The 26158-nt window shown below is 37.4% G+C and overlaps 1 protein-coding gene across 5 annotated transcripts in view; it reads right to left on the reverse strand.

Annotated features, from left to right (window-relative positions):
* Nucleotides 1–6546: 6546 nt before the first annotated feature.
* The window catches only part of LOC124172283 (zinc finger protein 37-like), a 65907-nt gene continuing 46295 nt past the window's right edge, over nt 6547–26158 (reverse strand). For 3 of the 5 annotated variants that reach the window (XM_046551704.1, XM_046551703.1, XM_046551702.1), the window contains 3 exons: nt 25905–26036; nt 11772–11844; nt 6547–8066 (listed from right to left, as the gene is read on the reverse strand). In XM_046551704.1, the coding sequence (XP_046407660.1) occupies nt 6556–8066; nt 11772–11844; nt 25905–26036 (1716 nt within the window). In that variant the 3' untranslated portion in view covers nt 6547–6555. Of the gene's footprint in view, nt 8067–11202; nt 11320–11771; nt 11845–25904; nt 26037–26158 lie in introns of all 5 variants that reach the window. The other 2 variants (XM_046551706.1, XM_046551705.1) reach the window with 2 other exon arrangements.

Raw genomic sequence — 26158 nt, forward strand, 5'->3', positions numbered from 1 at the left:
TGTAGCGGCAATTCGACTGAAAATTCTTTTATTTTAGTTGTTTTTTGTATTATTTCGTTCAGTAGACGTGTGGTTGAAGGAGTTAGTGGGAATTATAATTTAGCAGCCAAGTTTATGGTATCGAATATTATTTCTTAGCTTGCCCTTTGGTGTGTTATGCGTCTGAAACTCAGTACTCAGTTAAAAATACTTATTTAACTTAGATTTGAAAAGCTGTTTGAATTATTTATGCCCTAAGTTATATACTAAGGTATTTTCGATGAGGCTTCCTGAGTCATTGTATTTTTGGCGTAGTACCGTATATTACGGGGGAAAGCACATACCTTTTAAGGTATTCATCCTTTCGAATTAATTTGAGCTTATGTATCATTTCGCAAGACCAGCGATACTCACTTAATAAGTTGCATGGAAAGCAATGCTGAGAAATTCATTGAGTCTCGTCAGAAACTTATATACTAAGTGTGTATGAACCGCCGTGAATGGAAATATGCGTTTTTATCTTACAATCGTGAGTGATGCAATGAACCGGAATTTAACTGTGTCCGGCTTTTATCATCTCAAATTATCTTATGCTTATATCTAGTTTTTTATAAAAAAATCATTGAGGTATATATATATAGTTATCTCCTATATTTACCAGCCAAGTCATTAGATATATTTCTCATTCAGAAATGCCTTAAATTGAAAATGAAATGACTAAGTAATTTACTTGGTATTTTCTTATTTATTAATTTTAGGTGTGTGAGCTGCACTTCACATCGATTGATATCAGAAAAGAATCTGTGGCCTTGCACGGGAAGATGGGGAGATCGTGTTGAATTAAAGGTGCCGAGACTGGAGGAAGGTGCCATTTCTTCAGTTACCAAACTATCATTCAGAAGACAGAAAGACAGTGGTATAAGTGACGTATAGAACTATGGTGGATGTGGATTTTTTTTAAGTGGATGATGTGACAATAGACATTCGTTGGAGAAACTATTGAAGATAGTATGGCTTCTGTCAATGCACTTAAAAATAATTTTTGTTCAAAAGAGAATGACAGTATTTGTTTCAGCAAAGTATTTCATGGTAACAAGAGAGGATTGCAGCTATTATTGTGATTGAATAATGAAAATAAAAAATATCTGTATTTTAATTGTTTTTTTTTCTTTCCTGCCACTAAAATTCATTATGGTGATGTCCTCATGCATGGTAAGAGCTGAGATGTGATTTAAGAGATATCATATTCTTTATACATATTTTTATGCTGGTTGTTTGGCAGGACATTCAAATTTTTATTAGATTGATACATCTACTGAAGTGACATTGAAACTTTTGCTCATCCCAAACAATATTTCAAATACATATCTGCCTGGGACTGGTACGTTTTAGTAGCTGAGGTTGGACTAGTAGTTGAGGTTTAGATTGATCTTTGCTTTTGCTGGCATAGTGGAAGTACAATCCTTTCAGACATATTTAGTTGAAAATATTATTTTTCTCGCGAATTCACATTGTTAATAGTTTTTTGTGGCAAGTATAGTCTCTCTCTATTATCTCGTAGGTATATGGAGGGTTAATATATAATATCTTATTATATTATGGATTATATTTTGAATATATATTATGGAGGGTTATATTATGTCGCATATTTAATCTGTATAAAATCCATATTATTGCAGCAGATATAATACGTATAATATCTAGATATTATATGCGTGGTAGAGGACATTTGCATGGATTTTATACAGATATAATCTGTATACAGTGTATACAATGATACGTATTATATCTAGATATAATCCTTTTTGTGCTACTAGGGACGTGACCACGCTTAAATAACTGACAAGATTTTTAATCCGGGTATTATTACGTTCATTTTATTTTGTTGATTACAGAGCCTTATTTTATTGTCTAAAACCAAAAGGTAAAAAATTCGTTCCAATGAGATGGCAATCTAATAAGACTTTAACACTGCCAAAACTGCTGCAATTGAACCTGAACTTCACTGAACCTCAAATAAGTTGGAAAAAATAGTTAAATACTCATTGTCAGCCTAATGAGAAGGAAATTATTTTTAGGTATCACTTGAAAAGAAAGCAATGTACAACTGAGCAAGAGTAAGTAAAAATAATATTACTCCTTTTTCATTTGGTAATTAGGTAAAATAAAAGCAGGCAGCACGGTTGAGTGACTAATTCAGGAGCTGCATCCTTTGCAATCAGTTACAACAAACCCTTTCTGTTGGATGCGATAGATCTGACAGGCATAGCATGAGTGCTTTTTCATTTCTTTTCACTATTAGGCGGCATAGACCCTTAATGCTCATAGTGGCAGTTTGTTTTGAAACGCTCTATGCAGCCTTCTTGCTTAGTTTGACTTTGGCAGTCCCCACAGGAAGTTGTATAAGTTTGGATCTGAGAAGCTCATTGCACCTGAACTTGTCACAATTTTAAAGGTATGTATTTTTGATTGGCAGAATATTTTTTTAAAGGCATTATCACTTGATGCTTCTACGATGTGTACTACTCAATGCTTGAATACGTTTAGTGAAACATCATTATCTAAATAGCATGTTAAATCACACCTTGCTGGATCAGTTTGGAGCCGTATGAAGGGGGGACTAGGGTTGAATAATATATGTGGTAGCCTCTTCCTCGCGGTGAGTTCTGGGTAGTTTTTTTACGAAACTAGCAGACAGCTACTTAGGGAAATGCTTGGTGTTCAGGTTGTTTTTTCTCAGCCTTGGTTGAATTTCCTGTTGAAAATAGCTCCACAGGTACGTTATTCACCATTATGATTGATGCTAATTTCAATAATTTACCTTATTATTACTTTTTGTGGGATTATTTACTACCATATGATGACTTATTTGATAAGAAATGAAATTCAATCGAAATAAGTATTATTTTACCTGCAATTTAGCCCCCAAAATGGAGTTTTAGAAATGTAGGCAAAAATGAGTTTTGTGCGGGTTGTCTATACTCTAATTTTGTTGTTAATTCATAGACATTTTTTTAACCATAGATTTCGTCAAAAAAACTTGAAATTTCATTTCCATAAACTATAAACATGTATCCACTCTATGATATTATCCATCATCCCATATTTTCATAAAATCCGTCTTCATAGCCGTTTGATTCTGAAATCAGCCTGATTTTTTGCAAAATTTTGAACTTTAGAGCTCGGGCGGCAGTGGTTAATATTATCCGATCTGAAAAAAATTTTATGTGCGAGATCCTTATATCATTTCGCAACTTTCCCGCACAGGGCAAATTTGATCAGAAAAAAAACCCACCCTATAGTAAATACTACATGAAAGACTTGGTATAAGTATTAGACTACAATGATAATAGCGTATTAACATTTCAACTTGCAGCTTTGAGCAATGCTTTGACTTAATAACGTCTTAACGTATACGTGCCTAACAGGCACATTGAGCCAGAACTGGGGAGTTCAAATATTATGCCTGCCGGAAGGTTAATTAAGGGAGTTATTAGCTAACCCAATAGAGAACTTACCTGCTGCTTCTGCAGTGGATCATGGGCCATAGCCCAATTCTCAATGAACTCTCCATTCTAAGTTAAAGTACAAGGCTGAAAGTAAGCAATGAGATTCCCAAAATTCAGCAATGCACAGAATGGCAATTAAAATATCACCATCCCATAAAATGGTATAATTCCCTCACCACAAAAAGGCAAAACTTTGGAACAATGTTGTGTTTTTTAAAGAAATGCCTGAAAGTCGGCTAAGTAAAACTTTTCCACAGATTTTCATAGTTTTAATGTAATGCAGTGACTAAATTCCTTATTCTAAGCAAAATATTTGGAGTTTAAAAAATTAAACTTTGTACTATTTCCAAAATGATTATGGTTCTGATCATGATTCATATTTGAGAGGTGAAAATGATTTTCTCAATTGTTAAATAAGTTTAATTTCAAGAACAATATAAAATTTGGACATTTATTTACAGCCTTTCAAAGAAAGGCTAATAATTTAAATAGCATAAATATTCGAATAACAATAGGAAGGTTCAAGAAACCTATTTAACACTAGAACATGTTTACTTGAAAAACAATACAATCGTAACAGTAATAAATATAACTTATAAGCTATGAACACATTAAGGAAGTGTGTTACCCATTACTTAGAATGTAAAGGAGACTCACAAAATCCACCGTCCTAGCGTATGTCACCAAACGCACCTTTTTCCATTTCATTGCCCTTTTTAATTGAATTATCAGTATTAGCATGGAGAAGTAACCATATGCAGTGCCCGGGAAGATTAGGGGGAGTTTAATACAGAGTTGGTACAGTATACGGTAAAACACACAATCAAATCAGTGAATGCCATCAATTCACATCATCAAAAAGTGAAAGCTGTACAGTACTTTAGGAAGGAAGGCAGGCATATTGAAGGATAACAGATAACAGGAGGATAAATTACCAGACATTTGTTACAGGGAGTGGTAGCAATTATGGTCAAGGGTTATCAATCAGTTACAACTACCAGCTTGATTTAAAAAATTTAAACTGGTTACAGTTAGGTTTTGAAAAGAAATGCTAAACGAAGTCTCTCACCACAATTGGATGAGTAATGTTAAAAAACAACTTAATACACATACTTTGCATTAACAAATGAAGCATTTTACTTAAAACCCACATCATTAAATTCAGAGTTGAGAAAAATATCAGCTGACTTATATTACACTAAGATGGAAGGGTAGATTACAGAAATATCTTGCATTACCTTACATAGTTGGAGGGCAAAGTTGATAATGGTATGAAGCCATTAATGAAACATTTTAACTGCTCCTATGATCATACCTGTTGCCATTTACTGCGATTACAGCGTCCACCGTTTTAACTTAGTAATATATACTTGTGGGGACACACTCACCATCGCACTTGCTTTTGAATATGAGTACAGGCTGTCATATCACTAAGGTTGGCATTGCTTGTTTTCTGTTGGGTTGATTGTTTTTCGTTTTCTCCCGCTCTCGGAGATGGAGTGATAGAAGAGTAACATGGGAATTGTATCATGTTTGAAATAAATGTGGCTGTAAACATAAAGATATAACATTGCACTTGCTTTTTAATGTGAGTACTCTAGTTTGGCATGTGCCAATAAGAGTAACGATTACTTTCAGAAAGTAATGGATAGATTACAAGAAATAGTTTCATTTTTGAAATGCAATGATTCCACACAAAAGCTCTTCCAAACTCGGGTTTACTAATGCATCCACCCAACTTTCTCAAAACAACATAATTTGCCACTTCATCATCCCATGTTATTGTTGGTATCCCTAGTGCATACAGAATATCCAAAAATGCGTGATTAGAAACCTTCCTCATGGAATCATTTTGACGGCACACCATCTCTACTTGGTACCTCATTATTAATTACTCATTATTTAAGCAATAAATAAGTATAAGACTCCTCAATTCAGATTTGCTTGAAGCTAAATTACAACTGAATTAACATTAATGATAATTAACCAGTCAATTATTTAAATAATCATGCTCGTATTGGTGGCCTATCTGGCTGAAAGCCTCAGAGCATAAACTACATGAATAAAATCCTGTGTACTCATGTGTTTGACAGTCAAAGTTACAAGTCAAGGTGAAAGACTTACCGTATTTCTCCGAATATAGTTCCCTTCTAAATATATATCCCCCCTAATTTTGAGGCTCGAATTTCAGGAAAAAAAAAAAAAAAATGGGTTTGAATATAGTCCCCCTTAACTTTTACCATGGGCATTTTTAAGGGAAATTTGTAAAAAACTTTAGGGAAATATGTTTCCCTGAAGATTTGAAGAAACAGGAGTGCGAATGCTCACGTAGCAGTTTTATAGAATGAGCATGGTGCTTTTCAATTGTTTGCTTTTCTTGTTTTATTACAGTATTATCCAAATTCCTGTAAAGAGGAGAAATAATAAATAAATAATGAAAAATTGGAGAAGGTAGTGCCAATATCCGACGATTCAATTTTATATATTTGTGCCTTATATTATGGAGGTATTTCCTCTAATTCATGGTACCTTATGCGACAGAGATTTCTCGTGGGCATAAGGTACAATGAAAGCAAGAGAAAACCGATCGTGCTGTGGGAAAAAGCAAGGGAAGTGGAGGAAAATGGGAGTCTGGGAACGCCAAGGAAAAAGAAAAGGGAAGGGACGAGCCGAGAAGCCAAACTAAAAAATGGGTTTGAATCAAGTCCCCCCGTTACTTTTACCATGGGCATTTTTGGAAAAAGTTGGGGACCATATTCAGACAAATACAGTAATTAAGACGAAGTAAATTTCGCAAGACTAATGTTTCTTACCTGTGTGCTTACCTATGTGTTTGGCGAGGTTATACCTATAAGCAAAGCCGTTTTTTGGAAAAGGGGGGGATTATATTCAGACAAATACAGTAATTAAGACTGGAAGTAAATTTTGCATGACTAACGTTTCTGGCCTGTGTACATACCCATGTGTTTGGCGAGGTTATACCTATAAGCAAAGACCTTTTTTGGAAAAAGGGGGGGACTATATTCAGACAAATACAGTAATTATGACAGTAAGTAATTTTGCATGACTAACGTTTCTCGCCTGTGTGCATACGCATGTGTTTGGCGAGGTTATACCTGTAAGCAAAGGGCTTGAGGCAGACGGTGCATGAATACGGTTTACCTGTTGTGTGAGTTTGCATGTGTTTGGTGATGTGACCCCTCTGAGAGAAATACTTGTTGCAGACACTGCAAGAATAAGGTTTCTCCCCTGTGTGTGTTCGCATATGCTTTCTGAGGTTGCTAGCATCGCTGAAGGGCTTGCCGCAAACACTGCACGCGTGTGGTTTGTCTCCGGTGTGTGTTCTCATGTGAATGTTGAGCATGCTCCTCACAACAAAAGACTTGCAGCAAATACTACATGAATAGGGTTTTTCTCCCGAGTGAGTCCGCTTGTGTGTGGTGAATGCAGAGCTGTGAGAGAAGAGCTTGCAGCACACGCCGCATTTATAAGGTTTTTCCTTGGTGTGCGTGCGAATGTGGGTGGAGAGATTATGTCGGAAAGTAAACGGTTTGCCGCAAATGCCGCACGAAAATGGTTTCTCTCCTGTATGTCCACGCATGTGGTAGTCGAGACTGTATTTTTTAGAAAAAGATTTTCCGCACACGCTGCATGCGTAACTTTTTTCTTCGCCGAGGATATGTTGAACATAAGTATTGGGCAAAATTGGGCCGGAGTGAGTTTTCTTTTTCGTGCTCGAACTTCTCTGATTAGGAAGGTTTCTATTTGCAGAGGAGGACTTCTGGGACAAATTTTGCGCACGTGGTTTCCCATTTACAACAAAACTTCTCCTCCTTTTTCTCACGTTTTTCTTCTCCACTATTCCCCCAGACATTTCCTTAAGAAGCCCGACTTTGTTTTGCCTTAGCCTGCTTCTTTTCTTGGAGGCAGAGGGCTTGCCAGACTTTCTACATTCCTCATTCGATACAGGAGTTTTGAGACACTCATCTTTACCCTTTAAAGATTTCTCATCACCGTCCAAAGTGATTTTGCCTGAATGAATTTGGAGATGTTTGGAGAGCTCACTTTTTGTGTTGAATCCTGCTCTGCAATGGAAGCATAGATATGAATTACCATTTGACAAGCAACTTTTCCCGGAACTGTCAATTGAGCAACTATTTAACTCTTCTTTGTATTGTGTGGCAGTCTCTAGGCCACCTTCTCTGTTTTGACTTATTGTGGTTAGCCCAAGGCTATCTATGATTTTTGGGGTATCATCTATACCCCCCATAACAGCAATTGTTGCTACATCTCCGTTGATTTTAGAAGCTGGATTGCATTTCGAATTACACTGTGTATCATTTGGAATTGAGCCAGATGTTATCTTGCCAGTAGGAGGGGAACTAAAATTTTCCAAGTCCTTGTCAATCACATTTGTTACTTCCCCTGCATGGAATGTTCGAGTCTTGGATTCAATGAGTGACAAGGAGGCAGATGAACCAATGCAGTCGTCGCTGGAATCAATCCTTACATTTCCTTCTTCCAGCAGATATGAAGTGAATGCTGTTTGCAGATGCACTCTCTGAGGTTCTGAGATCCCTAGAAAAGAATTTAGCATTATAATTATCACTGTCCAACATAAAATTTATGAATTACTCAAATAATATTTTTCTCAAATAATAAAAGTCGCTTTTAAGACAGCCAAAGACATTTGATAAATAATAAGGGAATTGTTCCAATCGACCCAATACACAAAAGAGCACAAGATCATCCAAAAAAATAAATTTAGTTTAACGTCACCTGAATTATTTACTTTACTGCCATCAATTAGGTACGCAAAACTTAAGAGGTGAAAGGAGTTTTCTCCATATGTAGTTTAACCACCACTAGTGAAGCTCAAAATCTGGGGGTCTCTTCTCTAACTTGAAGTGCGGTAGCTTTCATGTGGAGAGATGTTTAACCCTAATACAGGCAAGATGAGTCTCATGGACTCATCGCATCACATTTTTGAGAATTTTATTTTGTTATTGAAATGTCAGCATGTAAATTTTTCACTTCTTCTAATTGTGTATTTCCTATAAATAAGAGTAATTCAAACTTTTTTCGGAATTAAAGTTAATCACAAAAAAATTTTTTCCCCAGAATTCCCACTAATCCGGGCAATGTGAGTCTGCTTGCACGAAATGTAAAAAGTAATGTACATTTTACAAATACTTGGTGTGAATTGTCAAAATAATGTAAAATTATCACTATGTACATGCCACGATAAATGTTTGGAATTTTATGTAGTGAAAACAGAAAGCATTAGTCATTAGAGTCTACTGCACTCGCTATTTGACTATGTATGAAATTAATAAGTAATGCAAAACTTTTGTTAAACAAAAAATAATCAATTTTATGTTTTGAATGATTCTATAGTGCACATTATATACAAATTGATGTGAAAATTAATATTTTTCACTGTTTGATAGTTTAAATTAAAAGCATAAGTTAAAAGAGCCCATTGGACTCACCTTGCCGGATTACGTCAGAAAAATGTTTCCCCGTATTAGGGTTAATTAACCTACTAGCTCCCACTTGTATTCTCTAATGCTGAAGCTCCGGCAAAGGAGCTAGCAGAAGCTACCGGTAGCTTATTAGGCTCCAACCCTTATCCTCTATGGACTTTGATGCTACTTCCGTAGCTTCAAACTAGCTACCACGGTAGCTTCGCGAAGTGCGCCCTCGGGACCCCGCGCTTCAGCTAGCTACCATTAAAATACACAGGGAATTCATATGAACCGCTGTAAACCAATCGGCGCATGTTGCTAACCTTTTGTTTTATCCCATCAGAATTTTTCTTGGCCCGGCTAGCGATGGAGTGGTAAATAAGGAAAGTGTTGACTGTTTTTGTTGTCTTCCATAATTATTTTCTTTAATGAGGTCGGGAATGCTGGGTAAATTATTTGAAGCCTTCAATTATTATATTCTTAACAAAGTAGTTGGAATGAGTGATAAATTTCGTGACTAAACATGTATGTTTTGGAGTGAACTATTGATTGCATTTACTAGCTGATTTCATTATTTGGAGAAGAAGAATGTTGCTTTTAATCATTTTATTTCACTGAAATCTTATTTTGCATGAAGTCATTACTAGGGAGAAGACAAAACTTGGATACAGTAGTGATTATTATTGATGCTGCGAGAGATAGTGTGTTGTAGTGCTGGTACAAAGTGATGCGTTGAAATCATTACCAATGCTAATGTATCCACTGCACAGAGATGGATCTCTTCTTTTTGCAAGTGTCTATACATTTATGATTAACTTTCCCGTGCATTTTCAGCTACGATCTTTGTTGTTAGGTGATTGTGTGAAGAGAGTTAAGTGTTACATAGATGCAGACCATGTAGAGATGGATATTATTGTGTTATAATTCAATGTAACGTGTTTCATAATAGTTATTAATTAATTTCTTGCTCCTCCAATGAATGAATGTGTTCATGATTTCTTTCTGCTTTCATTTGTGTGTCTTTGGCATTATATATGCATTTAATTTCAGTGCCGGTAGTTAGGGCTGTGTATTTGTTTTGAAATTTGAAAAAGTGTAGCCATGGATATTCCCGGAGTCCACGGAGGAAGTCATCACAGAAACAATAATATAATATGACTTTTATATTGAGAAAAGGAACTACGTAGGTTGGTTTATCATAATGATGGTCAAGTTACAATGAATCGCCCTCGCTTGCAATACTGCAAGGTTGGTGGTGGGATGTAATACTGATTCATAAAACCATTAAAATATTAATTTAGCCGTCGTGAGAACGGAACGACAGTAGAGTTTTGTGTAAATATCGCTTGAAGCTTATTGTGAAAAATGATTGCATAGGCCAATCTGAGCGAAATGACGTAACTTTCAAACATAATTATCTCCACCTTCCCATAAACTTTGTTGAAGATATTCCCGAAATAATATATACTTATCGTATACACATGTAATTGCAATATTCTTTCGCAGTGCAAGAAGGAACAATCTCTCCACAGGAACAGTTGGTCATCAAAATTTTTGTATCAAACGAGTAGAAGCATAAGGAGCAATGAGTGAAAAGTTCTCGGGAATAAGAACGACAATGTCATTGCATTGGTTTTATGTGTTTGATGTTCACTAACATTTTCTCTTCACTATATTTACATGACCTACTGGTTATGATTATCATTCGTGGCATAAACTGCTACATCAATCGAAACTATTGCATCAATGTAAATGCCGCATAGCCTTATATAATTATTTATATGTATTTCTATAATAATGAAAGCTAAAGGCACTCAGCATTTCGTAATTTACAAAGCACATTAATTTCCACTAGAAGAAAAGGTCAGCCGAGAACGACTACATTATGATTTTCCCGCAGGCAACACAATGAAACGAGCGATTTCATTGGTCCTAAAAGTAAAACTGAGTTCGCACGAAATGTTGCTCATACCCCATATCCGTCTGAGAAAGCTCCCAGAAATTCTTGGTCTGAGTTAGCTACTTCCATTTAGGGAATACGTTTGGTAGCTAATTCTGGTAGCTAGTTCGAAGCTACCAGATCGGGAGCTTCGAGTTAGAGAATAACCCCCTGAGCTCAGTACAAAAAATAGTACAATATCATTGTTCAATACAATCAAGCTCAGTACAATATCATTGTTATTCATAACAATAATAGCAAACTGCCGCACATGTGGTATTGAATTTGAGTTATGTTTCTCGGTCACCTTGATTTATTTTCCCAAGATTATTTCTCAATTCCATATTATATGCCCATTATTTTCCATTCCTAGGAGTCTCCATCCACAATTTACAGTTGGGACTATCAAAGCACAGTTGCCAAGCTCATGAAAAAAAATAAATAAGAAAGTGCACGTTACAAAGTTTCATTATAATTTTCCAATTAATTAAAAATGAACCAAATCCAAGCTTAAATTTTCTAAGAATGCTGCCATCAGCATGAGGGCGTACCCAGCGAGGGGCAGGTGGGGGGGGGGCGGGCAGCTGCCCCCACCCTAGAAGCAAAAATTGCAAAGTCTTTAAGAAAAATCAATACTGAATTGAAAAGAAAGTATTCAAAAAAGTCTCATTAAACCCATGAAAAATTGTATGTATTAGTATATGATATTTAACTAAAATTAAACTTTTTAAAGGATAAACTAATGTCACAACTTGACTTGCCCCCCCTAGTTATAATCCTGGGTACGCCCTTGCATCAGCAGGTGCTTCATCCTACACAATCAGTTGCAACTAGCCCACTATGTATGGTTATTCAATGGACCTTGAGTGCACTCACCTGATGCCGCCATTGTAGACACAGGGGTCATTGCAAAATTCTCAATTGATTCCCCATTCTCACCAAAAGCTTGCTGAAAGTAAGTAACATTGAAGGAATCATATACGGACCCGGACATTTGCACTATTTTTGAGGATAATTAACTCTCACTGATTCTACAAACCATATTTCATCAAAATTTGAAAACATATTTCATCAAAGTTTGAAACCATATTTCATCAAAATTTGAAGTTTCCTTGTATCTACTTTTTTACAAAAAACTGAGTCCTCGTTCTACGTCACCCCGTTTAACGTGATTTCGCGATAACGTCACGAAAAATTTGAGACCGTCATTCGTTTATCGCACCTTCGCTTCGCGATAACGTCAGGGCTTTTAAATTTCGCGCGAGAAAAAAATGCGAAGCGGCGGGCGTTGCAGGTTGTTCGTTTTGTGGGCGGTAATGCAGTCAGTCTAAACGAAGTGTAAAACGGTGTGTTTAATGTTAATTGCAATTACGGTTTTAGCAAATTTTCTGCAAAATGAATTCTTAGGTAGGTGCGCAAGGATTTACTTGACATAATGGTTTTCAGGAACCTAAAAAGTGATTTCAAGGAATTTTTCCGTGTAGAACTCGGAGTTTTTGTCGTCACTTTTTTGCCATGTTCACAATAATTTTGGTTCCTGTAACTGAGACGATGTTTCAGCGATGATGATGCCCAGGCGACGCTCGCCCGGGCGACCACAATAGCGAAACCAAAAAGCAAATCGGGAATTTACAAAAATGGAGAAGGATTTACGTCACTGCTGCTATTGTCGTCGATGAAGACAGGAACTCGTATTTATGCCATAGCTTGTCATTCCCATCGTAAAAAATGCCCCAAATATCATATGCTAACATTTTTTTCGCGTAGGAATTGTGAGGTATAGGAGCCGATATTCACTATTTACATTGTTTCTTATGGGATATTATGTTTCAATTAACGTCATTTTGTTTATCGTCACATTTTTTAGGAACGGTATGTGACGTTAAACGAGGACTCACTGTACAACTTTCTTAAACACACTGAGAGTACTCAAAATTTTCTCATTTCTTCCGAAAGAGCAGCAGCCTCAGAAATATTTTACGTCTGCATTGAAGCAATATTTGGAATAACAACAATACCTGTGATTACTCAGCCCTTGATATAATCATTTTACAATTTATTTCATAATACCAAATGATATCATTAACAAAATATTCCAACCATTGATGAAAACTTAATACCAGTAGGAATATTACAGTTAGTATTTTCATTTCTCCGCAGAGGATTCAGCACTATGCACAGAAGCAATATGAACCTAAAATCTTGAAAACCTATCAAAGGACAGGATTACCTAGCCAGAAAAAGTGATGGCAAAATATTGGAAAAAGGCAATGTTTTGAAAAGTAACACATAACAGTCAACGAAGTAAAGAGCGAGTAAAAGTTAAGACAAAACAATAATCATCTTTTTTGACCCAAGGAAAAAGAAGAAGAAACCATATTTATTTTAAATAAAATATAAACTATGGATCAATTGTTCACACAACCTAAGTTTTAACTAAGGTCTGAACTCGTGTGGTCTTCAACCATCACCTGCACATACGTTGGTTACGGTTACGGATGTTACAGTTGTTCATAGTGATACAATCTGACTGCACAGTTAATGCCACTAGTGCGACAGAGAAAGAAAAAGCCCTATTAGAAATATTCAATTGAATTGTTCAATAGAAAAATTTTCAAATATGCAAATTCATCCAAAATGGTAATTTTATCAGGCAGGATATGCTTAAATCCAAATTTCACAAACCCAGAATTCTATATCAATAAAATATGTAGACAGAATCAAGTCTCTTGATTCTGTCTACATATTTTAGATTATTATGTCATATATTAGATTATTATTACATATATTAGATAAGATTATTAAGACTTGATAATGACCTCTATGGTTCAAAACATGTCTTACAGACAAAATAAATTAGCGGAAATCAACGAAGTCTCCTTTTCATTTCGTATTACAATTCACGTTCAAGCAACAATTATCCATAGAGCTAATGCATATAAACAAAGCATGATTGACCGAAAACCAATCCTGCTTGTAAGATTATAAACCACGAAAGGACTACCCTACCCAACTACCGTCGGAGTCCGAGATAATGCAGAGTCCCCACTAGAAAGGGTCGAAAAAGGCTGGTGATTAGAGTGTGTGATTATCCGTGAGACCTTTCTTAACAAATTTCCTGCAAAAATGCTCCATACGGAGGGGACGGAAGCATCCCTCGGGGCACAAAACAGCGGTCATGCTAAGGCAAGAACTCCGCTGTCTTGAAAGTGTTAAATAATATTAAATCTTTTTATTTACATAGACAAGGAATAGAATGTTGCATATTGTATTTAAAATTTCACTTTCTTCAATGCAAGAGAAGACACTGCATCGACCTGATAAGTTGATGTTGACATTACCTGGCATTCAATTCTTTGTGTTATCGAATCTTGCTCAAGTCAAGTGCTAGATATTTTGATTCTGTTGTCTTCTCTGACATTCCACATTTCGTTGTGGCAGTAAAAATTCTCCCAAGACACTTAAAATTACCACAAACACATTTTAGGCAAATATAATGGGCGCTGAACTGACAAAAATTTCATGTGAAATGAATTTGAAATAGAAGTTTTTGAAATTCCTGGTCAAAAATTCATGAATAATTCATGCATAATTCCAGGACTACGAATTCACACACAATTCCCCATTTTCCTGGTCGCTGAATGCCCTGCATACCTTATTGAAAGTGGACCCATACATGACACTAATGCTTCAAAAAATATTTCATCAACACTGTCCATATGCACGCAAATTTTTATCTAACATGATACATTAACGCTGTCCGATTTTTTTTAAATGGGTCAAAATAGAACACTTTCAACAAAATTAGGTTGAGAATACCTGATCTCCTAATTTTAGGACACAATGAAAGATACAAACAAAAACTGGAAAGTAATAACCCTGAATCTGTACCTGTATCTTTCACACTGAAGTAATAAAAAAATTGGAGGCTACCTTATGTTCTCTTAAATCTATGAAACAATCAAAAATATTAACTGGAATTATCAACTGGAAAATAGATCAGGAAGCAGAGGAGTTCCTGAATGAAGACCAATTCAGATTCTGAAAGAAACAAAGGTACAACAGAAACCATTTTGATCACCAGTGATCACACAGCCACGAAAGTGTGGTTTATGAAGCCAGGCCTTACATGGATCCTGAATAATACAAGAACAACCATATTATCCCCACTAAAAAGATCACGAACTGGAAAAGAAAGCTCTCAATCAGTCCAGGAAGCACTCTTAAATTACAGAATAACTGCATAAATAATAATATATTGTTTGTTTTACGTAAATTATGACCATCACAAAACAATTAAATGGAAGTTTGGATTGTCCGTGTTTTCCGACTATTCCTGCTGTATCTCCCCGTCATCTGCCCTGATAATCGGGAGTGTACTGTATTTCAATGTAAAATATTCGATAAAATTGGATTGCATTGCACTCCTCACCGTGCCGCGGACAATAGGGTGGTTTCCTATAATGCCCATGCCTCGCTTGACGCAATTTCGATTAGCACAATTTGGATAAAGCGCAAATTTGTGCCTCGGGAATATATTCCTATGCTGCTTGGACTAATCAAATAACCTTTAATCATCTCTAGACAAAATGTGAACTTGCACAAAGAACACATGTAATTATACTCATTTAGAGCATATCAATAGTTTTACTAGCCTCATATTTTATTCTTTGTTTATATATTCGTCGAAATCCATTGGGCAAAGACATTACTTGTCATGCGTCCGCACAGCTGACATACCAAAGTAATTTATTCTCATCCCCTTTACTGAATAACATCAGTTAATTTAGATCATTAATTAAGTTTGGAGCTAGTGAAATTGAGTTTTTTTTTAAAGCAATATGGTTTGAGATGTCATTTTTGCTGTCATAGGTTATCAGGCGAATTGACTACCGCATAAAGGGTCCAACCGTCCAGCATTCAAGGTCATCAGGGAGTCGAGACCCAGTTGAATATGGATAGCATCAATACCTAAAAGGGTGAGAGAGAGAGAGTCTAAACACAATGGGACAATGGCTTCATTCCTACCGAGCAGCAGTAGGCCCTCTTCATCTCAGGAATACAGGGCGGCAGTTGTTCAGCAGTAGAAGGTGATTTTGATAGAGCCATACGGAGTAAAAATCAAGTGAACAATGGCAAAAATTTAGGAATGGGATATAAAAGTAAAGAAGAAATCAAGAGAGCCATTAACCAAAAAGAGATATTGAAAGTGATCACTTGCTTTGAAAATAAAAGACTGTCAAAGCAATAATGCACGTAAGTTTAACCCTTTCGAGATGGCAGAGTTTTCGTCTTAGCATGACTGCTGTACTGAGCCCCAAGAGACTCTTCTTTCTCGTGGTACGGAGCATTTTTGGAGCACATTCATTAAGAAGGGTCTCGCTGAACCTTTTTCGACCCCTCCACGCTGGGACTCCGCATTATCTCGGACTCGGAAATCATTTGTGCTCCCTCCTTCCTGGGTTTACGACCATACCTGCGGCATTGGTTCTCGGTCAACTTAAGGATAGCTTATATGTATTTAGCAAATGGATAATTGTTGCTTGCACGTAAATTGCAGACTTTGAATTGAATTCCTCATTTTTTTCAGAGCATTGTCAAATTTTAAACGAAGTTCTAAGGCCATTATTAATGCATTTAACGCAGAAACAATTTCCATGTTGATGTTTATACATAACTCGAGATATAAGTTAATATTTGTCGTAGAATTTAGTTTAAAAATTGTATATGCTACTCAAAAGACAAATAATTCAATTCTTAGTGTATATTTCTTGAGAAATGAACAAATTTTTATTTAAAAAATTGACTGTATAAACAATTGAATGGCCACTGCCCCGTACCGCTGAGAGGGGATCTAAAAGACGAAGGGTCCGGGTACCTGCTCCCGGATTCCGAGGGTTAATCCTAAACCCCGAAGCGTTGGGTCCCGAGACAAAGACGTGATAAACCCAGGACCATCCTAAAAGGGGGAGAGCTAGAAAACGTATATATACGGCTTTCGGGTTCCTGGCCGGGAAAATCTCACACGTATATATACGCCCGTCGTCTCTCGGGTCAGGAAACGTCCACACGTACATATACGTGTACAGTAGGGAAAAGGTTAAGCTCACAACGTCAACATTCCACGCTATTATTCTGAATTAAGACGAGGTTAAAATGTCAGCAGGGTTCCCACTCTAACTATATTATAAAATTCATGGTTTTTTCCAGGTTTTAATGGTCTAAATATCATCAAATTCACGGTATGTTGATAAGCCATTTTAGGCAAAAATATTGATGACGTAACAATCACCGGCCGCACGTCAACTAAAAATTTATCAAACGCGACAGACGTCGTGAATGCAAACGCAGCAATGAAAGTACTCTCTCTCATGACGTCACCTATTGATATCAACATTCAGGGCCGGCTAGAGGTTGTGAGTGGGAAAATGGAAGGAGAAGGGTGGTAGGGAAGAGAAGATTTGATTTTTCGCCAGAGTAAATGAACACTTAGTTTACCGGTCTTCCACTCACAGGCTCAATATTAACCCTGGAACCGTACACCGGGGCACTCAGTACCCCTTGGAATTTTAACTTTGCCATAAATTTTATTTGGCAACACTGGCTGCAGCCGGCTCCCGTGATTTTTACTTGACCATTACGACCTGTCAGTTACTTTGTTTGCTGTGACCATGGCACATCGCATTTTTTTGTGGAATGTTTTTGGGGCACTGAGTACCCCAGTGTACGGCTAGAGTGAGTTTTCATTCAAGTGTGTATATTTCGTTTTCATAGATTTTTTGGAATTTTACCAGAGTATTTTTACACTGTATTAGTCATGGATAGACTACGAACTGAGGAGGACATTTTAAGTTAGTTAGCTCGTTCCTCTGAGCCTGAGAATTTTGAAGATAAGTCAGAAAGTGAAAATGAACAAGACGTTTTGGAAAATGATGTTATGTCAGACTTTAATTCACCCGACGCATCTGAAGATGAGTTTGTTCTTGGTGGAAGTGATTTTGAAGGGGAAGAAGGACAAACAACGCACGCAAGAAAACGACCTAGATGAAATGAAGACGCACAAGACTTGCAAGTTGAACCAAAACACCTGGAAGATGCATATGAAGAATCAGAAACAAATTGCAGTTGAAAAAACGGTCCCCGAAAATGTCATTCAGTTAACAAAAGTGTCCTCAGGGGTAAAAATAAGTACCGTTGGGCAACAAAGCCTGCTGAAAGAGTTGAACGAACTAAAAAACTGCACCTTTAAAAGACTTTGATAGAAAATGTAAGGTTTCTTAATTCTACTATTATATTTAATAAAATATTAAAACAAGTAATTAAATTTATGTTTTTGCAATAATTTAAGGCCCAAATAACGCGTTTTCAATGTTTTTTAGAATAAAAATTAGTTTTTGTATTTTATACGTTTTTTAACTTTTAGGGGCACTCAGTACCCCAGTGTACGGTTAGTGTAACAGAAATGGAGGTGTACGGTTGCAGGGTTAATGTGTCGTCATGGTACACGGACCAATAATTTTACTTCGAATATATGTGTGGAATTAAATGCGTGGACAGTGTCTGCACCAGACTGACCTTGTAACATGATCAACATATCGATTTTTCTTTTGGTCTGTCAATTATAGTTCTACAATCGAGTTTGAGAGATTTTTAAGGTTTTTTCCAGGTTTTTTTCACGGTAGACAAAATACACGGCTTATTCACGGTTTCAAGGTTTTCACGGTTGAGTGGGAACCCTGGTCAGATACATCAACCACACCAACTTCAGCCCGGCGGTCAACACATACGCGGAATTCATTGCTGAAATAAACAGAAAGACTTCTAATTACCTGGATTTATAATAAACGGTTGAATGATGTTCCTCTATCACAGGCAGTTATTTATGCAAAAGCTGTGTTAGTAGAGGTTCTGGTTGGTTCCAGAATTTTAAACTTCGAGGTGCTGTTTTAGTGCTACGATATCAGGTGAATCTGCAAGCGCTGATAGCATATTTGGTGCAACATTTTCTGATGAACTCCAATCAGTGATTAAGACTGGCTCCTTTCCCCTTCAACTACTGTTTAACGTTGACAACATGGAATTGTTTTGGAAGAGAATGCAACCTCGTTTATTCATTTTCTGGGAAGAAAACCTGAGTTAGGTTTCACGGCATTTAAAGACCATTTCAATTTGCTTCTTATGGTACTAATGCCCCGGGGGACTTCAAATTAAAGCCAGTTATGATTATTCATTCATAAAATCCTTGAGCAATGAATTGCTATTCTAAGTAGCATTTGTCTGTCATTTGGATGATCAACAAAAGAGTCTGGGTGACACAAGAATTGTTTTTATACTGGTTTGAAAATTTGTCTACTGCCGGCAATACATTACGAAACCCTGATATAGCATGCATTTTTCCTGGATGTTAGGCTATCTGCCTGAGAGGTTGGAATTTCTAAAGCACGTACAAATTTATTTTAGTGAGAAAAAAAGTCTTTCCATGCGTACATAGTCTCTTTAACAATATTTTTAAGTCTAAACCATTATTTAAATACAGGAGACTCTCGTTATTAGTTCGCAGGACCGAAAAACCGTAGGTTCGTAATAACGAAGTTTGTGTCAATGTTTCTTTTAGGTATCATCAGAAAAAAACAGTACTTGATAAATACTATTAAATTACGCGGAAATATGTTTAAACAGGAAAATTTGTTCCAGTTTCTCAACAGAAGAATGCAGCACGACGCAATCGAAGGTTGATACAGTAAGTCCGATATACGAACTGGATGCGTTCCAAGACCTAGTTCCTAAGTTGATAAACCTACAGTACGGCCGCCGAGAGTTGTCCAATGACACACAGAATTGTCTAGGTTGGGGTAGGAGGCAAGGTTGCCAGCTAAGAGAGGGAAACGCCTACAAAGGGTTCAGCGAAGGAAGGATGCGGAAGGGCCACCGCGTGAAGGACCCAGAGGAAGAATCACTTGTTTTGGTGATTCAAAGAAAGGATTTTTTGTGGATCAGCCTTATTTCGTTGGCCTTATGCAGTTGACAACATTGAGAGACAAGGCGAGGGTGCGTTTTGAGGACAGCGATTGGCTGTAAACCATGCTGGCGTAGGGTTGTCCGCCCCTCCTGTTGTGCCGTCATCGGGTGACTCTCGCCGGCCGGACTGCATGAAATTGCACTGAGAGGTACGGTTTTCCTACAAAATGCAACACTGCACCACAATGTGCTCCACCTCACGATATTACGAACTGATCTAGCTGGGCGTAAGACGCAGCCGGAGCTGAAAAAAATCACTCCTCTCAGTAAGGAAGAACGGGCAAAACGCTTAACAGTTCCTAAATTCACGCCGGATACTTTGTTCAGATTGTGCCCAAATTGAGAGTTCCACAACGCCAAGCCAAACCGCAGAGCATCGGCCAAATCGAAAGGCGCCAAATTCGAAATTTGAAAAATTTTGAACGCTCATATCTCTGAAAATTTGTAAATCGAATGTGCGTAGGCAGAGGACTAACAGTTCGTCCAATTTACGAGTGGTTACGAGTGGGTCACCATGGCTCAGCAGGAATGAAACTTATTATGATGTTGGGTGTACACTGAAGAAAGAACCATAATTGACGCTCTTGGGCACAGTAAACGAGAACTTAAACGCGGCGCGATTATTATAACTTAGCGTAGTGAATATCCAAATTAAATTCTGTTGCTTATGCGTGGAACTTCGTAATAAAGTTCATTTTATAGCCGCCGGGACTGAGGTCTGTAATTTCATAAAAACGAAAATTTCGCATTAACGTTTCTTTTACTATAGTTTGGATATGGCTTTTCATCGGGACCCACGACTTGCTTCGTAATAACGAGAACTTCGTAATAACGGTGTTCGTATTAAGGAGAGTCTACTGTAATGTCTTCTAAGGCTATAAATAGGAATATATATGGATAATAGGAAGTTCAATATCCAAAACCTATGCTATTGGGAGCACACCCCTATCTTCCCCATGCTAAAACGCAATCACGAAACGCAAATTGGTATAGTGTAAAGACCCCAAGGAACGCATCCCTTGTGCAAAGCGAGGCATGGGTTTATTTTTTTGTTGCCTAAATCACAAGATTGTTACTCCTGAAGAACGTATTTCACGCTCTTAGATTTTTAAATGAAGATATCTATTTTTCGCGATCAAATGAAAAGTGAAAATTTTCAAGCAAGAGAAAATATGACGGCAAAGTATGAATGCTGGGAAAAGCCCTTGTGACATCATTCTGGTTCCGGCTGCTGCCGTGTGAGGCCACCTTGGTGCGAGGCTATGAGCGCTGCTATGTCAGCTGCTAGCAGGTAGCGCTTGGCTTAAATATGGATTATTAATACCATATCAAACGAAGGAAACTTTCTGACCTTAGGCAATTTTAATGGGTGATTATTAAGAGATGTTTCACTGAGCTCTGTGCCTCGTGCATGCTTGGGAATCTCAGACGATGTAAAACTGCTATCTACTCGTATAGAAACTAGGTCCCTGTGAAGTCACGTGGAGTGGCATCGCATGTGCACCAATCTGGCCTTGTTCAAATGAGGTTAAAAATTGACCATTCACATTCGTCTAAACTGGGATTTCTAAAACCAAATAATTTGTTGATTTCGAATGCACTAATGGTGGGTAACGAATCGCAATCAATGCCTTTCTTTTTCTCTGACGAAGGAAACTACCCTATTGGGTGACTTGAGAACCCTAGTAAAAGGTACAAATTCTACCATTAATGAAACTTGAAAGTCAAAATTTTCACTAACAAGGAGACTTTGCCTAACTGATGTCAACAAAGAAGATGAGACCCTTTTTATTTGAAAGTAGACAGTTAGGTAGGAATACTGCTGAAGGGTTTTGTCCAAATACGCCCGGGTTTGAGAGAAAAAAGCATTTAAAAATTTAAAAATACGGTCACGTTCAATTTAATTAAAAAATTTCGCCCAATTGTTTAAAGGTCGATTTGGCCCAGTGGTACCGTATCGCGCTTACATTTTGAAAGTCCAGGGTTCGAGGCTCGGAATGAGTAATTTTTTTCCAGTCTGCCACTTTCTTCATTTTTTGTACTTTGTTCCATCTTCTTCAGATTTGTTGATTTCAGACGTTACACGTTTTTTTACTAGACTGCTTTTTTAGAATAAGCCTTAAATTGACATTCATGTCGCTAGCTTACCTTGCTTCGAATTATTCTTTCCGTTGCCGAGATTCATCCAAAAAGGAGTGATATAACTCTGATGCTGATACGTCGTAGTAAAGGGAACTCGTTTCCGAAGCAAAAGATTTTAAACATACCGACTTCGAAGAGTTTCCCAGGTCCCTACTACGAGTAGAGTTTTACCTGTCTACCTCTATGATCAATTTTGAGTACTCCAAGTGCTAAACGTTGTTCTTCTTACATTTATTGCTGTCAATTAGTCTGTTTTTAACTTGGTAATTGTGAGAAATGTTTTATATGCTAAATTTTCAGAATGAAGTGAGAATCGTTACTCATTATAGCTCTCGCCGTCGAATGGACCCCGACTATTGTTTGGTGGGCGGCAGGTACGCGGCTATTTTTGGGCTAATCAGCGGTGCCTTAATCGATTAAGAGATCTCTTACCCGCCGTCTCTGTTTGGACAAACTATAGGACGAATTTTATTTTAACACGTGCTAATCCAAACTGGCGGTCGAAGTTCCGTCTTAATTTTTTTATTGAATTATTCAATTTACGTATCCTTTTTTGATAGGATATTGATCGTATTTTCCTATCTTTGGCATTAGTTTGAGCCTAAACCTTCATCAGTTGACATCCGAAGGCAGAAGTTTGGAATAAGGGCTTCATAATTTAGTTTACCGTGCGAAATAAGTATTTTACCTGTGTATACAATGGAATCAGATCCAATCCCTGGGCCTTCTAGTGGCAGTGCCGTAGACGATTGTTATTCAACGTCAAAACATGCTTTTAGCAAAGATGATTTAACGGGAGCTGTTCGTCATTTTGAATGTAGGCATATTTTAATGATGTAAATAATGCTATTTGTAGCAAAAGATATTCGTGGTCCATTATTTTTAATAGTATTTATTATTGAATGCAAATATTTTATCACATTACAGACACTTTGCGTGGGATGCAGGCTATTAACGACCCTAAAAACGCTTCTGTCACGCGATGCTCCAAACTAATCGGAGATGAAGTTGTTGGGAGTTTTTTGGATATTTTGAATGAGTTCAAGTTTGAAGAAGTAGAGGAGCCGTTTAGTGCCGGTGAATCTGACGATCTCCTAGTGCCGGATGATGTAACAGGAATTTTAGGCGAAGAAAGGTCCAGTGATGACTCATCGCCAGATGGGTATACGATCGCTTTGTGGAAGCCAGAAACATGAATGAGGCGGTGATGACCCGGTCTTTACAGGAATGGGCCATTTCCGCGTCGTTTCAGCACATATCGCAAGAGTTTGAATTCTCTGCGAGTGCTTCATGGGTGGCATCTTTTAAGAGGAGACACTGAATTGTACAACGCAAAATAACGAAATACGTGTCTACAAGGGAGCATGCTTCAATCGAAGAAATCTTGCAATCAGGAATGAAGTTTCAGAAGCAAGCAAGAAGCCTGATTTCCAATTATAATAAGGATTTCGTAATAAACACAGATCAGACCGGGTGTGCGTACAGGGTTGATATGAAGAGGACGCTCTCTAACAAAGGAGACAAAATTGTTAAGGTGGCTCTTGGGAGCGTGAGGAAAATGACACACTCATATACAGCGCAGTACGCAATTACTGCATCAGGAAAGCTGCTTCCTAAAGCTTTTTTTGTGCATGCAGGAACCTGGAGGTGATTTTGGTCCGCGAGAGTGTGTGAAAGTGTGAAGAAAATGGAGAATGAATTTGGAAACGTTTCCGTTGTGTGTTCCAAGTCTGGAAAACTTACAACTGCGTTGTATATTAAGTTTTTAAAAAATGTTCTCCAGCCATACGTTAAAAACAATACATTTTTATTGCTTATCGATTCCTGGGGGGCCAAACTAATGCTGCCATTTACGATGAACTATTTATCGACGAGGAAGGAGAACCGTTATGCAGCATAAAAATTATACCACCGAAGTGCACAAACGTATGCCAGCCGTGCGATGTATACTTTTACAGACAGATAAAACAGTTTATTGCACGAATCAAGAACTGCACCTTCCTTCTTCAAGGGCAAAGGGAGATTTCCTCACGTGAGGATGGAATAAAAATTCATTCCATTGTTCATCATCAATTGTCCTCGCCAGCATTCAATAATATGCTTAGGTATGCTTGGTATGCGTCAAAGTTAGTAGAAAATAGAAGTGTTTTCAAGAACTTACGGGAAATATGTTTCCCTGAAGACTTAAGAAAACGCAAGTGCAAATGTTCAGGTAGCAGTTTTATTAAATGTTCATGGTGCTTTTCAATTTTGTGCTTTTCTTGTTTTTTTGACGCATATCATCCGAGTTCATGTAAAGGGGAAATTAATAAATAAAAAAGGAAAAATTGGAAATGGCACTGCCAATATCAGTAATATTCAATTCCTTTATTCTGGTGCCCTATATTACTGAGGTATTTCCTAAAATAAATGGTCCTGTATACGGCAACAATTCCTCGCGGGGTTATACCTTATGGTCTCATGAAAGGGAGGGAAAACTGAATGATATCGTGCTGCAGAGAAAAGCACAAGGAAGTAGCAGAAAGTGGGAGTCTAGGTAGGCCATGGAAAAAGAAAACGGAAGGGATGAACCGACAAACCAATCTAAAAATGATACGATCGTATGGACATCGACTTAAAGCGTTGCGGGCCATGAACCAATTTCAAGTTAGCCTAGTAGTATTATCCAGCTAATAAAAAGTTCATATGTGCCAACAACTCCTTCCCCAGTTTATACAGTTTGTTTGAAAGCTCTTTCCCGCTAAATACGCAGAAAGAAGGAGACTGATATTGAGGGGAGGGTTAGTTAGGGGGAGCATACCTCGCCTACCGATCGGTTAGGGAAGAAGGAATAGGGGATAATGATTGACAGGGTGGTCAAAAATGACTTTTTGGACACTTTACACATTCCGAAAAAAAATACAGAACTTCAACCTCCTATCCAGTTTATTAAGTGTTAAAAAAACCTTTGTCCTATTCGTTCAGCCCTTCAACTATCCAAGTGTAAAGAACAAAATTTATTTTCAAAATCCTACCTGCCGCCCACCAAACAATAGTCGGGGTCCATTCGACGGCGAGAGCTATAATGAGTAACGATTCTCACTTCATTCTGAAAATTTAGCATATAAAACATTTCTAACAATTACCAAGTTAAAAACAGACTAATTGACAGCAATAAATGTAAGAAGAACAACGTTTAGCACTTGGAGTACTCAAAATTGATCATAGAGGTAGACAGGTAAAACTCTACTCGTAGTAGGGACCTGGGAAACTCTTCGAAGTCGGTATGTTTAAAATCTTTTGCTTCGGAAACGAGTTCCCTTTACTACGACGTATCAGCATCAGAGTTATATCACTCCTTTTTGGATGAATCTCGGCAACGGAAAGAATAATTCGAAGCAAGGTAAGCTAGCGACATGAATGTCAATTTAAGGCTTATTCTAAAAAAGCAGTCTAGTAAAAAAACGTGTAACGTCTGAAATCAACAAATCTGAAGAAGATGGAACAAAGTACAAAAAATGAAGAAAGTGGCAGACTGGAAAAAAATTACTCATTCCGAGCCTCGAACCCTGGACTTTCAAAATGTAAGCGCGATACGGTACCACTGGGCCAAATCGACCTTTAAACAATTGGGCGAAATTTTTTAATTAAATTGAACGTGACCGTATTTTTAAATTTTTAAATGCTTTTTTCTCTCAAACCCGGGCGTATTTGGACAAAACCCTTCAGCAGTATTCCTACCTAACTGTCTACTTTCAAATAAAAAGGGTCTCATCTTCTTTCTTGACATCAGTTAGGCAAAGTCTCCTTGTAAGTGTAATATCACCTACATTCAATAATATAATCAGAGAACAAGAATTTCAGGCAAACCTCAACATCATCTTTCTCCTCAGGAGATGGTTCCTTTTTGGGCACCACCGGCATGCAGTTGTGGTCTGATATGATGGATCCTGCGCCATCAGCACCCACCTCTTCATCTTGGGAAGCAGTGGAGGCCTGAGTCTGTACAGGAACCCACAATCAGTATTATTAATGACAGGGTACAAAACATGGAGATCTGTCATTGAATTTGCCACAGAAAAAAAAGTTTGTTTTTTCCCTACATCCTTCATCTAAATCTACAT

The sequence above is a fragment of the Ischnura elegans genome (genome assembly GCF_921293095.1).
Source record: "Ischnura elegans chromosome 13 unlocalized genomic scaffold, ioIscEleg1.1 SUPER_13_unloc_1, whole genome shotgun sequence".
Taxonomy (NCBI): Eukaryota; Metazoa; Arthropoda; class Insecta; order Odonata; family Coenagrionidae; genus Ischnura; species Ischnura elegans.